The sequence below is a fragment of the Rutilus rutilus genome (assembly GCF_951802725.1).
Source record: "Rutilus rutilus genome assembly, chromosome: 12".
NCBI lineage: Eukaryota > Metazoa > Chordata > Actinopteri > Cypriniformes > Leuciscidae > Rutilus > Rutilus rutilus.
In genome coordinates this window covers 9,046,635-9,061,238 of record NC_140217.1, presented here as the reverse complement: position 1 = coordinate 9,061,238, position 14,604 = coordinate 9,046,635, and the positions used below count along the sequence as shown (strand labels likewise).

At 39.4% G+C, this 14,604-nt stretch overlaps 1 protein-coding gene across 1 annotated transcript in view; it reads left to right on the top strand.

Annotated features, from left to right (window-relative positions):
- myo10l1 (myosin X, like 1) overlaps positions 1 to 14,604 on the top strand; it is a 65,815-nt gene extending 51,211 nt beyond the window's left edge. The window contains 20 exon segments of the mRNA XM_084426246.1: positions 858 to 1,325; positions 1,328 to 1,496; positions 1,499 to 1,650; positions 3,080 to 3,203; positions 3,384 to 3,627; positions 3,987 to 4,082; positions 4,176 to 4,269; positions 4,352 to 4,407; positions 5,094 to 5,236; positions 5,596 to 5,790; positions 7,276 to 7,433; positions 7,548 to 7,671; positions 8,297 to 8,594; positions 8,683 to 8,890; positions 9,016 to 9,152; positions 9,240 to 9,363; positions 10,199 to 10,678; positions 11,637 to 11,828; positions 12,725 to 12,791; positions 12,794 to 14,604. Of these exon segments, the coding sequence (XP_084282372.1) occupies positions 858 to 1,325; positions 1,328 to 1,496; positions 1,499 to 1,650; positions 3,080 to 3,203; positions 3,384 to 3,627; positions 3,987 to 4,082; positions 4,176 to 4,269; positions 4,352 to 4,407; positions 5,094 to 5,236; positions 5,596 to 5,790; positions 7,276 to 7,433; positions 7,548 to 7,671; positions 8,297 to 8,594; positions 8,683 to 8,890; positions 9,016 to 9,152; positions 9,240 to 9,363; positions 10,199 to 10,678; positions 11,637 to 11,828; positions 12,725 to 12,791; positions 12,794 to 12,828 (3,564 nt within the window). The 3' untranslated portion in view covers positions 12,829 to 14,604.

Genomic DNA, 14,604 nt, shown 5'->3' with positions numbered 1-14,604 from the left:
AAAGATTTTTATCATAATTGACTTTTTATCTCTCAGTTTATATTTTGTTTCTTAGGGGCTTTACGGATTTTCAAAGGCATTTTTTAAAAACTCTTTACTCTTCATGAAAATGTAAGACACCTACTCCAAAACATACATGTTTATGTAGATACGTGCTAGCCTGGATGCCAGCCGAACTTATCCCCACCCACAACATTTGAGGTCGGGAAGTTCGGTCTGGACTTGATCCGTTGTGGAGCAACTATGCTCGAACTAGCGCTGTTTGGACCAATCAAATTGTCAGGGCGGGCTTTATACGATGATGGACAGATGATCAACAGTAACTTAATCATCTATGTCACCAAAGAACGCTTGAATTAGTTTACAACAAAGATGACTGCCGCTGGAGATTTGAGATGTGTAGATTCCGCCATCGCGTATGTTCTGTTATAGAAGATATCGACGACAGCGCATTAATTTTAAAGAGGAACAGAGAACCGCGATCAAGTCATTTGTCGATCGGAAAGATGAAGTAAATGAAGAACATACTGTACATCACTTACTCCGTTGTTCTGAATGGTTGTAGGTCTATCCAATTGAGTGCAGAGGCATTTTCTTTCCTGGTTCGGTTGAAACACGCCCCATAATCACAGCCCAATGGAGCAGTATCAGACTCATATTCGAACTAGAATCTGAGTATGACGATGTCAGGCTAGATACGCGCAGTCAACCTGTCAAATCATAGATTTTTTTCAAGCCTTCTGACATTGAGTCTAAAAACCTGTCAGAGTTGCAGACAGGTAGTGTGAAAGTGTTTGTAATGTTTGTTTTTCTCTAACCAGTGTTTCTGTATCTTCCTCTCTTCTGTCCTCCTTTAGTCTCCACGCACTGCTGAGGAGGCCCGTCAGATGGAGGAAATTCTGCGTTTGGAGCGAGAGATTGAGCGTCTGCAGAAGAAAAGAGAAGATGGTGTGTCTATGCTATGTGAGAGCTCGAAACAAGAACTCCGATTGCGGCGCGATGCAGAGGTCCTGCGCGAGAAGAAGAAGGCTTCCCGTGTCGCCACTGAATTCCTCGAACTACTCAACACCGGAGGTCCAGAAGTCATCCCTGGTGATCCTAAACCATCTGTCTCCAGACCGGCAGCAGCCGCCACTGAGGAAGAGGTAGACGAAGGCTTCCACGCAGAGGAGGAGTGCATACCCCTTCCAGAGATCCCTCCTCCAGCAGAAGGTCCAGTGGATCAGGAGATCTTAGCCACTCTGCCACCTCCTCCTGCCGCTTTCGCCGAAGGCACGGTAGCTTCATCTGCACCCAATGTTCCACCTGGGGCTCCGCCCCCACCTCCTCCCCTCCTCTTCCTCCACCTCCTCCCCCTCTCCCTGGCGAAACCAAAAAGAAGATGGAAAGTCTGAAGAGGCTAAAACGGTTAAGAGGAGGATGGAAAAAGGAGGGTGAGGACGTAGACCGCACCAGCAGGCTGACCGCAGCGGAGTCTCTGCCGGACACAGAGGAACCATCTACAGCGTCCCCGGGGACGGCGAGTCGGACTATGACCAAGACGATCTTGAGGATGGACAGAGCAGCATTGCGGCAACAGACACAGAACACGCACGCAAGTCCACCTGCACCAACGCAAGCCAGGAGTCCTACAACCGCAGTTCAGATTCAGTGAGTTTTGTAGAGAGAATATGCACACATGTTCTAAAGCAGTGGCCCTCAACATGGAAGCTGGGGCCCAACAGGGGGCCACTGCAGAATTCCAGGGGTAAAACTTCGAAATAAGTCTCTTTTTTTTGTCTAAAATTATTTATATTTAGTTAATATCATAATTTTAATTAAAACGATGAAAAACACAAAAAACAAAGACATAAACCATCAACAACAAAAAAAAAAAGTTGATTTATTTTTATTACAACAGAATTACAAGAGGTAGAAATTAGCAATAGATAGGAGGGCCTTCAAATATTGTTTTGGACAAAGGTGGGCCTTGGCGTCAAAAAGGTTGAGAACCACTGTATGGGACATGTAATTCCTACAGTGTCCGTTTGTATCTTCATGATGGTAGCCCAATTAAAGGAACAGTTCACACTTCTATTCCTTAAAGTTAGCTAGTAAGTTTTAAGTTAGTAAGTTAGCTAGTATTTTTTTTTTCCTTTTAAGTTAGCTAGTGTTGGGTTAACATACATATATTTGAATACTCGCACACTGGAACAAATGCTGGATAAACATGTTATCTCTTATTGTGTAGTTTGCAATAAATGCCAGATATGTGTCATAACCATTCTTTAGGGACAGCCAAGCAGTAAAAACAAGACTAGAATCACATCGTGTATAAATGTGGTAATTGTATAGATTCTTTTCTGTCTTAGCCAAAGACTGTTTACATACCAAGACAGTACACCAGTATTGCTATGAATGTAAGACACTGCAACATGCAAAATGGCAGCTCTATAAATACAAGTCCTGCCTTCTAAATAAAACAGCCAGTCTCCAATTGGTTAAGATATGGCATCACTGCAGTTGCTTTTAGAAGCATATCAGATATATAATGATGAATATGCTATTTAAATTTGAGTTTGGCCAGCAGTCTTGGAAAATTACGTTTTTTTCCCTTTCAAATAGATAGGAGTTGGTCTTTAATGCCTGAAATATCTGCCCGGAGACATTGCAAATATGGCCGCCAAGTGAACTGACTTTCTTTGAAAGGAACTGTATCTTTCTCATCCTCCTTCTGGACCAAAATACTGTCAGATTAAAAAACTAATGAGTGCAAAAATAAACTTCACACACACAGAGGTACTTTCCAGGACAATCCATATAATTGTATTTTTTTTGTTATACTACTAGTAATACTAGTTATAAATACAATAACCCTAACAGAAAACATTCTTAATTTTTACAATTAAAAAAATAATAATTTACTTTATTTTTATATCGTTTTTACAAATGTGGATTTGGGCCCTTATGTCCCCCAAAATAGGTTTATTCAGATTTTGCTCACTTCTGGGTACATATTAGTCCCCAAAATATAAGTAATTAGGTTCACGCACATACTTTCCTACTAGCTGATCATTCACTCTGTCTGTCTCTCTTTCAGTATGCTGAGAGCGATGATGAGCATGATGGGTACGTGGACACAGATGAGGAGGTATCCAACGGTAAAGTCAACATCTTGAATGGGAACGGACCTCCGTACTTCCACAGTTACCTTTACATGAAAGGTAAGAAATCAAATTATTCAATCTTTTCATACAAAATAAAGTCCCTAATGCAATGCCTCAACTATTTTGACTCCAAGGCCCCCTATTATTGTCAAATACATCATAATGTAATGCCATCTCACAAAAAACAGCTTGGACAATGTTGTTCTCATGTTTTTGTCTCTTCTGTCTCATCCACAGCTGGGTTGATGATCCCATGGCGCAGGCGTTGGTGTGTTTTGAAGGACGACACCTTCATGTGGTTCCGCTCTAAACAGGAGTCGTTAAAGTCAGGCTGGCTGTACAAGAAGGGAGGCGGACTTTCCACTCTCTCTCGCAGGAACTGGAAGATGCGCTGGTTCGTTCTGCGTGACTCCAAGCTCATGTACTATGAGAATGACAGCGAGGAGAAGCTGAAAGGGACAATTGACATCCATTCAGCCAAGTAAGTTTAAGAGAAATAGGATTATTGTGGTATCATTAGGTGTCTGTGTCAGATAGGAAAACACTTTATGTGATTGTTGATTTTCTTACATTTACATTACATTTATGCATTTGGCAGACGCTTTTATCCAAAGCGACTTACAGTACATAGCATTTCAAGGTACATTGCATTTCTGGGAATCGAACCCATGAGCAACCCATTACAAGCGCCACTGCTCTACTGTTTGAGCTTTATGACTTACTTGACTCTTATGGCTTCTTGCCATTTCGTTTTTTATCAAAAGAGCCTTATAGTACAGTTAATTCAAAAACCCTAGATCCATCTGAAGTTTTATCTAGTTTTTGTTTATCTGTTTTTAGGGAGATTGTGGATAATCATGAGAAAGAGAATGCTCTGAATATTGTGACAGATGAGAGAACATACCAGGTGTTTGCCGAGTCACCAGAGGATGCCAGGTACAGTATTCTGACCATTTTATACCCATGTGTTTTTCGTAACTGGACCAAATTGCTCTCCCTCACTCTGCAAATTTGCTCTCTTTCTCTTAGTGGTTGGTTTACCGTGTTGAGTCGGGTCCAAAATGCCACACCAGAGCAGCTACTGGAGATGTCACATGAGCAGGCCAACCCAAAGAACGCTGTGGTCAGTGTCCTTAGACTTCATGCACTTTAACCTTTCAACCACCTTTCTTTTATGACAACTGTTTTTTCTCTCTTTCTCTCAGGGCACACTGGATGTTGGATTGATTGATTCAGTTTGTGCTTCAGACAATCCTGACAGGTGAGTGTTGTCTTTGTTACAGAATGCTAGAAGATAGCAAAACTGCTGAAATTGCTTACAGCACTTAAAGTTGAAGTGTGTTATTTTTTTTATTTTAAAATACTTCCTCTTATCCAAGCATAACAAGCAATGCACTAAATTTCACATTTACGGCGTTCTCAGAAGTGGAAGCCATTATAGTTGGGTAAATTTCCATAGTGGTGAATGGAAACTACAACAAATATAATTTTTTGCATTCATATTTGCTCCAATAGCCAAAGTCTAAATCCACAATAGCGTTTCTATGACTTTCCAAAAGAGGAAAAAAAAATTGTGAGAAATTGATTACGGTGGTAAGAGAGAGAAAAACAAATTTGCAGTCTCTTTGTTGAATTGGAAACAATAATGCAGTTAATTAGTTTATTCGTAATTTAATGCCAAGGTAATATAACACAAAAGATACTGTTATTAATGTGCATTACATTTTTATGTAAAATATTTCAAACTAACAATGTTAATTGTGTTGTTTAATTGTGGAAACTTGTCATCACTATGAAAAGGGTTAATAATGAGTAAGCCATTTGTTGGTTTCTTAAAAAGTTCTTTGATGGTATCAAAACCTTTAACCTTGTACAGCTAAATATCTGAAGATATACAGTATCTAAAGTTTTTTTCACCTGGTGCCAACACAACTTCTTTCCGAATAGGCCCAATTCATTTGTGATCATCACAGCCAATCGTGTGATCCACTGTAACTCAGACCTGCCGGAGGAAATGCATCACTGGATTAGTCTCCTGCAGAAACCGAAAAGAGACTCCAAGAGTGATGGACAGGAGTTCTTGGTCAGAGGTGTGCTACTCATCTGTAACCTGAATTTAGCTACCAAATCTAAGTGTACATTTTATGTGTGGATGATTGGTGAACGTGATTTTACCAAGTACAACATGTACTTGAATCAACATCTTTGTTGATCCTGGAAGAACGTTCCAATCAACCAATCAGATTTGAGGGACAAGTTTACAGTTTGTCAAGTTTGTCTTACTTTGCAAAATCATGGTGACCGTGGTGGATTAGTTATACTGGGTAGTTGGCATTAAATGTCCATGAGCCTTATTGTATAACGGACAGTGCATATTTTATGTTCTGTAACTTGTGACCATTTCTTTAAACTGTGCATGTGTGTGTCTGCGTGTCCTTTCGTGACACAGGATGGCTCCACAAGGAGATGAAGGCGGGGGCCAAAAGTTCGGCTCTTAAGCTGAAAAAGCGCTGGTTTGTCTTGACTAACAACTCGCTGGACTACTTCAAGTCGTCTGAACGTAATGCATCTAAGATGGGCACTCTTGTTCTGAACAGCCTGTGCTCTGTGGTCCAGCCTGAGGAGAAAAAGTTTAAAGAGACAGGTGAGCACAACTAGTTAAAGCCAGTTAAATGTATAATATGGAATCCTGGTGCATGTTACTTGTATCATAATTTGAGTAAATCTTAGAGCAAAGTATGTCACACATTTGATTCACCATAGAAGAAGCAAAAAAGAATTGTTTGAAATTATTGGGATGCATTTGCTGTATTGTTTGCAGTCTGCCATTAGTAACAATTACAGACTTTACTTTTAAAGCTAGAAAAGGCCTTCAACCAACGAAATCTTTAGTATTTTGTTTAAATAATTTAAATTACACTACTTTAAGATTTGTTTAATGTTTTTGAAAGAAGTATTTAATGCTCATTTAGGCTGCATTTATTTGATAAAATACAGTAAAAACAGTAATATTTTGAAAATATTTATTCCTGTGATGCAGAGCTGTTATTTCAGCAGTCATTACAGTCTTCAATGTCACATGATCCTTCAGAAATCATTCTAATATGCTGATTTGATGCTCAAGAAACATTTCCGATTATTATCAAAGTTAAAAACTGTCGTGCTGCTTAATGTTTTGTGGAAAAAAGTGTGATACTTTTTTTCAGGGTTCTTTGATTAATAGCAAGTTCAAAACAACAGCATTGATTTGAAGTAGAATTTTTTTTGTAACAATGTGAGAAAGAATTTACTGATACGATTAATCTATTTTAGAAAAAAAATAAAACGAATCTTACCCCAAAACTTTTGAATTGTAGAACATAATATAATCTTACTAATAATCCTAAATTGATGTCAAATACAAATATTGAAATTGTTGGTTATATGCCATCATTTTGCATTAGTTTTGAAGATTGAATATGAACATTTATGTTATGAATGTTTTTCTTTCTGTAAACTAAGGCCTCGTTTACACTGTCAGTGAAGTGTGACCCAATTCCAATTTTTTGCTCATATGTGACACAGATCGGATGTGTTTTATGACCGTGTAAACAGTAAAAAAACGCATGCATTCGTATATTTCGAGATCGGTTTCAGGCCTCGTCGTGTCGTCGTAGGAGAGGAATGTGGACAAACGTTGACACAACATATCAAAGGTTGGCTTGCTCAATTAAGGACCCACTGCTCCTCATTAAAGCCCGCCACAATATGCTCCCACCAGTCCTGAGAACTCTCTCGCACACAATAACTGAAGTATATGTGCAATGATGCAATGATGATGGCCCTTTTCGTCCTCCTCTGCCTCAAAATCATGGTGATATTTGGCGAAATTCGCATAAGCAATATCGCATCAAAAGCATATTTCGCGTTCGTCCATCTGTGCAAGAACCCCCTTTTAAGCATGCACGATGTTTCAGATAGTATGGCAAGTGTAAACACATGAATTGGATATGGGTCACAATTGAAAGAACGTGTAAACGGACGGTCGAAAAAATCGGATATAGGCAACAAATCAGAATTGGGCATCAAGACCTGCAGTGTAAACGAGGCCTAAGTAACATGGTGATCCTGATGTATGATTTCACTGCAGGTTATTGGAACATCATAGTTCATGGACGTAAACATTCATACCGTCTGTACACCAAAATGTTGAATGAGGCCATGCGCTGGGTGTCTGCCATTCAGGGCGTCATTGACAACAAGGTGCCCATTGAAACGCCCACCCAGCAACTCATTAGAGACATCAAGGTAATTGTTTTTAAAAACATAAGTTTAGTCTTTGCACTCACCGTCAGAATGAGTAAAACTGTTGTTTATTAAAAATGGGACATACATTTCTTGCCTTTTCTGACATTTGTATAGGAGAACAGTGTTAACTCGGAGGCTGTGGAACAAATGTATCGAAGGAACCCCATTCTGAGATATACTCAGCATCCCTTGCATTCACCTCTTCTGCCACTGCCCTACGGAGAGGTCAGCGAAAGCCGTGAGTACCTTTCATCAGCTGAACACACAGAAAGAGACGGAAAAAGTTTATGCTGTTTATTTTTGTGCCGAGTAACCTTTTGTGTTTGTACATCACACATGTCAAACTCGTTACCACTACCTCATTTCATGTGGCCCGAAAGATAATTGTATTATTCTGTGATCTTGTCGTATTTCCACCTCATTTCATGTAGCCAGCGAGTTCATTTCTGAAACGTATGAACTCAGTTAGCACTTCAAAACCAATCAGTTAGCACTTTTTCTGATAAATTCAAATCTGCTCAGCACTTGACATAAATCACAACTAACATGATCATTTTAAAAGTGTTTAAATCACAAAATACATTTACTTACACATATTTGAGAATCTTAATATCATATCTTACAAACGTTTTAAGTGACAAGCTTAATCACCATGCAAATAGGAATGTGATACGTTATATACTTCTTTCAGAGCAGAGTTCTTTATAAAAACAATAGACTGTTTAAAAATTCCCATTATGAAATATATGGAATTTTTTATTGTCATCAACCAAGCCAAAATGAGTTTTTATACCTACTGTACATAATATGATTAAAGAGAAGAGTCATCTTACTAACTTACTACTCTCTCGCTCTCTCTGCAGTGCAAAAGGCGAAGGGTTACGGAAGCCTGCAGGATGAGGCAGTGAAAATCTTTAACTCTCTTCAGGAGATGGAGATAGTTTCAGACCCTGTTGCCATAATTCAGGGCATCCTGCAAACCTGCCACGATCTGCGGCCACTGAGAGACGAGGTGTACTGTCAGCTGATCAAACAGACCAATCACGTGCCCCAACCCAACAGCCCCGCAAACCGTGCACACTGGCACCTGCTCACCTGCATGAGCTGCACCTTCCTGCCCAGTCGTGCCATTCTGCGTTACCTTCGATTCCACTTGAAGAGGTAACAGAGAGGCACGCTTATTAAATAGCATCTTGGAGTCTCAAAGGTCATTTGACAAACACTATGTCTTTTTTGTGAATAAACGCAGGGTTAGAGAGCGCTACCCTGGCACTGAGATTGAGAAGTATGCCCACTTCATTGGTGAGTCCCTGAAGAAGACAAAGACCAGGGAGTATGTGCCCTCTCAGGAGGAGATCGCCGCCCTGCTGATCAGACAGGAAATGACAACTACTGTGTACTGCCATGGAGGAGGGTCTTGCAAGATATCCATCAACTCACACACCACAGCTGGAGAGGTGAGAGGAAGAGAGAGGTTTTTTTATCATTTTAACATCTCTGCTTAGAATTGCAAAATTAAATGACACAGCATGTCCTAAGAATTAGGATGAAAGAGATCTTATTTGTGCTTGTTTGTGTGAAGGTGGTGGAGAAGCTGATTCGTGGTCTGGCGATGGAAAACAGTAGGAACATGTTCTCTTTGTTTGAACACAATAAGGTGGCGAGCCGGGCCATTGAAAGCCGCATAATTGTGGCAGATGTGCTCGCGAAGTTTGAGAGGTAATGAAAACGTGACCGTTCATATGGTGTATTTGATGACTGACTGTAAAATGACTGAGGCTCATCTGCACTGCTTTGCTCTTTCAGGTTGGCAGGCGGTGAGGAGGAGGAGGAGGAAGGGCCCTGGAGGCTATATTTCAAGCTTTATTGCTTTCTTGATGTGGAAAGCATGCCCAAAGAGGGAGTGGAATTTGCCTTCATGTTTGAACAGGTGAATTGCAAAAATATATTTTATTTTGTATACCCATTATTGAGCATTCTTTGTATTGATTCTCCTGATTTAAAGTCACCATGAAATCAAAATTGACAGTTCTTGTTTTTTTTATAAAATATTTCAGTATTTATTATAAATGATTTATCAGTGCACATTATGATTTTCTTAATTCATGTGTCCTCGTTATCTTTAATCAAAATAACTTCTCCTACTTGCAACAAAATCTTGTCTCTTCTCTGATAACACTGATGTATGTTTTTAAATTCCAGCTCACATAAGAATGTCTTTGTCATTTTTATCACTTTATCAGCATATTTATGAGCAAAAGTCTTAATTATATTTTGAATATATTTTTCTTGGAGAAAAAAATATTATATAATATATACTCTAAGTGGGTGCTGTTGTATATTTCTTATTTTATGTATTGCCTTTTTTTTTTTTTACCTATAGTCTGTAATGAAGTTTGATTATGATGATGTTGATGATGATGAATTATGTTTTGTAATTATATTTGTTAATATTATTAATTAAACATATTATAAAGCCGAACTGCCCAAAAATTATAACTTGATTGAGGGCCGTGCATCCAAGTATGTTTCATTACGTTAACCTATATTATATAAAAATCTAATTCACTTATATTCGGTACATTTCAATGCAAAAATAAAACAAAAATATTAAAGCAAAAAGATAATTTTGAACTGAAGATTTGCTTCAATTGCATGTTGTGAGACAGCAACAGCAACTTTTTGGGTTCTAAAGTGATAGTTTTTTTTTTTTTTATTATTTCATTTCCCCTTATCTCTCCCTCTTTTATCACCATCTCTCTTAGGCTCATGAGAGTCTCATCAGTGGTCATTTCCCAGCCCCTGAGGAAACCCTTCAGCACTTAGCAGCCCTGCGACTGCAGTACATCCATGGCGATGTGGCCCGTACGCCCTGGAGCCTGAGCAGCGTCTACCCCGTAGGACGACTTCGCACACGCATCTTCCAGTCCACTAAAGCAGGGGGTGCCGGAGTACCCGGGGCTGGTATAGCAGGGCCGGGAGCTCACACTTTGGAACGCCGGAAGACCAACTTCCTGGACGGGACGCTGAGACGCAGCTTCAAGACGGGATCGCTGAAGAAACAGCGTGTGGAGGAGGAACATATGCTGGAGATGTTTGTAAAGGAGGAGATGTCAGCCACACTGACCAGTGTGCTGGAGAAATGGAGTCGTCTACAGGGCATGCCTCAGCACCAGGCCATGCTCGGTTACATGACCATCATCAAAGAGTGGCCGGGATATGGATCTACACTGTTTGATGTCGAGGTGTGAATCATTTCTTTACGGCTCTGGGCCTGTGGTGGGGTTACAAAAATCAGTAAGGGTTCTCTGAGTATCACGGCTATAACTAGTACGTTGTAGGGCCACCATAGTGGTGAAGTGTAGGGTTTAGTGATAGACGTATCCCCCAATAGTGGTCAACAAATATTGACTACTACCCTCTACTACTTTGCTACATTATTTTAAACCTATCACACTACACTTGGAATTCAAAAGTGGTAAGTGTAAAAATACAGGAAATACAGGATTTTAATCATGACAGCTCTGAGAGTAGTTTTGGCATGCTAATGAATATAGGTAAGGCAATGTTAATGTGTTTGGTCTTAGCAGACCAGACTTGCTACTGCCATTAGATACACAAACTGTGAACATGTATTATATACTGCATAAATAGACATACATAAATCCTGCAGCAGCTCTAGGCAGGTGGAGCTGGGACTAGCCAGGACTAGCCAGCTGTGAACACTGAACCATACTATTTAAATGTTGAGCAATCAATCTCATTGGCTGCCGGATCAGCAGAGGCCAATCAGCTTATGCCACTTGGTAATGCTGTGATTGCATGTAAGGACCTCAGCCTATGCCATCTAGAGAAACTCAATTAGAAATATACTCAAATTAAAAGCATCTTTTTATTTTAATCCTAAAAACTTTTAGCCAACTTTACCAGAAAAATCATGTTGAATGACCAACTTCAACAGTTAAATTTTGCGTTTGAACAGCAACCAGAACAGCACTGAGCATCATAAACCATAAGCCTAGTTATGGTAAGGGTTTACATATTGCACGCATAATCCATCATAAGCCAAGATTCATGAAATTCAGACTGGTCTAAGCTGCTTTTTCAGCAGGGATATTTTCAGATCTTCCACTATTATGAGAGTACATTATTACATGACATTATTAATTGCATGTGTTTGTGTTTTTATATATCTGTCTGCAGTGTAAGGAGGGTGGCTTCCCTCATGACCTGTGGCTGGGCGTCAGTGCTGAAAACGTCTCTGTGTACAAACGGGGCGAGCCCAAACCACTCGAAACTTTTCAGTATGAGCACATCGTTTTCTTCGGAGCACCTCAGCCCAGCACATACAAAATCATTGTTGATGAAAGGGAGATGTTCTTCGAGACGTCTCAGGTAACACGCTTCTGTGTCTCTGTTATCAGTGCAGAATGTTGTTAAATTGCTTGTTTAAAAGCTTTAGGAGCATGCAAGTCTTTTGAGGATGTACACTACAGTTCAAAAGTTTGGCGTCTGTAAGATTTGTTTTTGAAAGGAGAGACCTATGCTCAGGAAGGATACATTTATCAAAAAATACAGTAAAATACAGTAATATTGTGAAATAATATTACAGTTTAAAATAACTGTTTTCTAAGTAAATTATAAAATGTGATTTATTCCTGTGATTACAAAGCTACATTTTCAGCATCATTACTCAAGTCTTTAGTGTCACATGATCCTTCAGAAATCATTCTAATATGCTGATTTGGTGCTCAAGAAACATTTATTATTATTATAATGTTGACAACAGTTGTACTGCTTGATTTTTTTTTGTGGAAACAGTGATAAGTGAAAAGAAAGTTCAAAACAACAGCATTTAAATAGACTTAAGTAACATCATAAATGCCTTAACTGATAAATGTAATGCATCCTTGTTGAATGAAAGTTAAAAAATAAAACCTTACTGAACCTAAAATTCTGAACGGCAGTGTATTTAGTGTGCAGGCACTGGACTGTGAAAGCCTCAAGATCTTTAAAGTGCATCTTGACCAACCTGTCTTGTCTTATGTAGATACATTTCTGTTCCCTTAAATCACAGGTTAAGTGGCCATATTGTCTTCAACAAAACTGCTAAACCAATTTTATAAACCTATATTACAACAGAAATGAAGATAGCCGCTTACACTAAATTAAATCTTTGAATCTAGGACTTCTGATTTAGTCACTATATTCCCTTTACTTGTAGTTTTTAAAGGATTAGCATGTGATTTTTAACTAGTGATTAACCAGTGTGTTTTGTTGTGTGCTTTAAGGTGGGTGAAATCACTAAGATCATGAAGGCATACATCAACATGATCGTCAAAAAGCGCTGCAGCATCATGTCATCACCAGCAACAGCAGCGCCTGGATGAGGTGATCGACAACAGCCAGAGCTCAAAGTGTCCAGCAACACAATGTGACGAAAGTGAGGTATACTACTGACCGTTGATGAATGGTAAAAGAGAAGGAGAGCAGAGAAGAAATACTGGAATCCTCTGTCTGACCCGTCCTAAATACAACAGCACACATATTTATTTGGACCAATTTCACCTTTACGAAGCACAACAAAGCCTGGTAACCTGCTCAATGTTCCCACCCCTCACTGCCAGCACTCTTGACTTATGACCAAACTTACTTATTTCCTTGCCTCCTCTTCTCTTCTCCATTTTGTTCCCTTCTCTCTATCCTCAGTTTTCAGTCAGTGGTGTTGTACCTATCCGCCAACCACCTACAACTCCATTTATTGGTAGTTTTACTGAGGTGTGTATATTGTGCTTGTGTTTGCGCACACACACACAGGTGTATGCTTTGTGGAGCACATACATTTTGTAAAGCCATGACTGCTGGAGGCCGTTTAGAAAGCAGCCAGGAGAAAGCTATGCGTTAACATTCCCATTGAGCTCAATGGAAGCTGCTAGGCTGGTGCAGGACCCCCAGAAATACGCGATTTGGTTTCTGCCATCTTTGCTCATGGCCGCTCAGTTTCACTTACAGGTTTTTTTGAGCCATAAATGCCACGTGACATCACTCTCTGGAGCCGCTGATGGTGCCAGAAGGAACATGCACAGTCGCTTCAAAAATATTAGTCACTGATAAAACATCTACTATATTATAATGAAATGTGTGCTATTTATATGTTGATTCCAAAAATGTGTAGTTACGACCAGCAAGGGCCACCTGGAGTCAGTCAGCCAATGAGATCGCAGTATATCTGGGGCCGGCAGTATGTTGATATCAGCAGTGTGACTGTTCACACATCAACTCATAATTCACACATCAATGCAGCAAACATCCTATTTTGTATTAAATGCCAGAGTCTATAAATACATATGCTAAAGTGTTACATTTGATACTGTCTAAAATGATTTGTATTTACAGTAATTGCAATGTTTCCGTATTTCATTATTTTGCCAGTTATATAAAGCTTGTGTAACTTTAACTGTACAAATGCACAAAAGCATTGAGACCAGTTTGGTGATTGCGAGTGTTCAACAAAAAAGTGTGCAGGTCCTAGGCATCTCTATTTGCTATTACAGACAGAGATCAGATAATGGTTAAGTATTATGCTAGTAGAACCAGGTCTGCCCAATGCAAGCAATGAAAAGAGGCCCTGTCAAGTAAGCTACAGCAGTCTAGATTCAATAAGCATGTATTTGTACTGTTTCAATGCGTATACGCAACATTACACTTATCCAATGATTTTTTAGGGCCTGTTCCACTAAGACATTTTTTACAGTATTGATGCAAAAATGCTAAGCCCACTTTATGCCAATATTTTCAGAATGCAAAGCTAGATATCTTATTTACGTACACTAATATTCATAAGTTTGGGGTCAGTAATATACACTGTCTGGCCGAAAAAGTCACTGTTTTGATTTAAATAGACAAATGCTTATGAGTTTTTGAGTGATTGGATCATTATTGCAGTGATTATTATGTTTCTAGCTTGTTATATGTTTGGCTACAGTTCTTCTAACCCTAATTGATGGAGTGTGTAGCTGTTCATTTCTTAAACATCTATGAAGACACACACATCATGGCCATATTCCAGGATGACAATGTCAAGATTCATCAGGCTCAAATTGTGAAGAATGGTTGGGAGGGAGCATGAAGAGTCATTTTCACACATGAATTGGCAGCGCTGAGTAAAGAC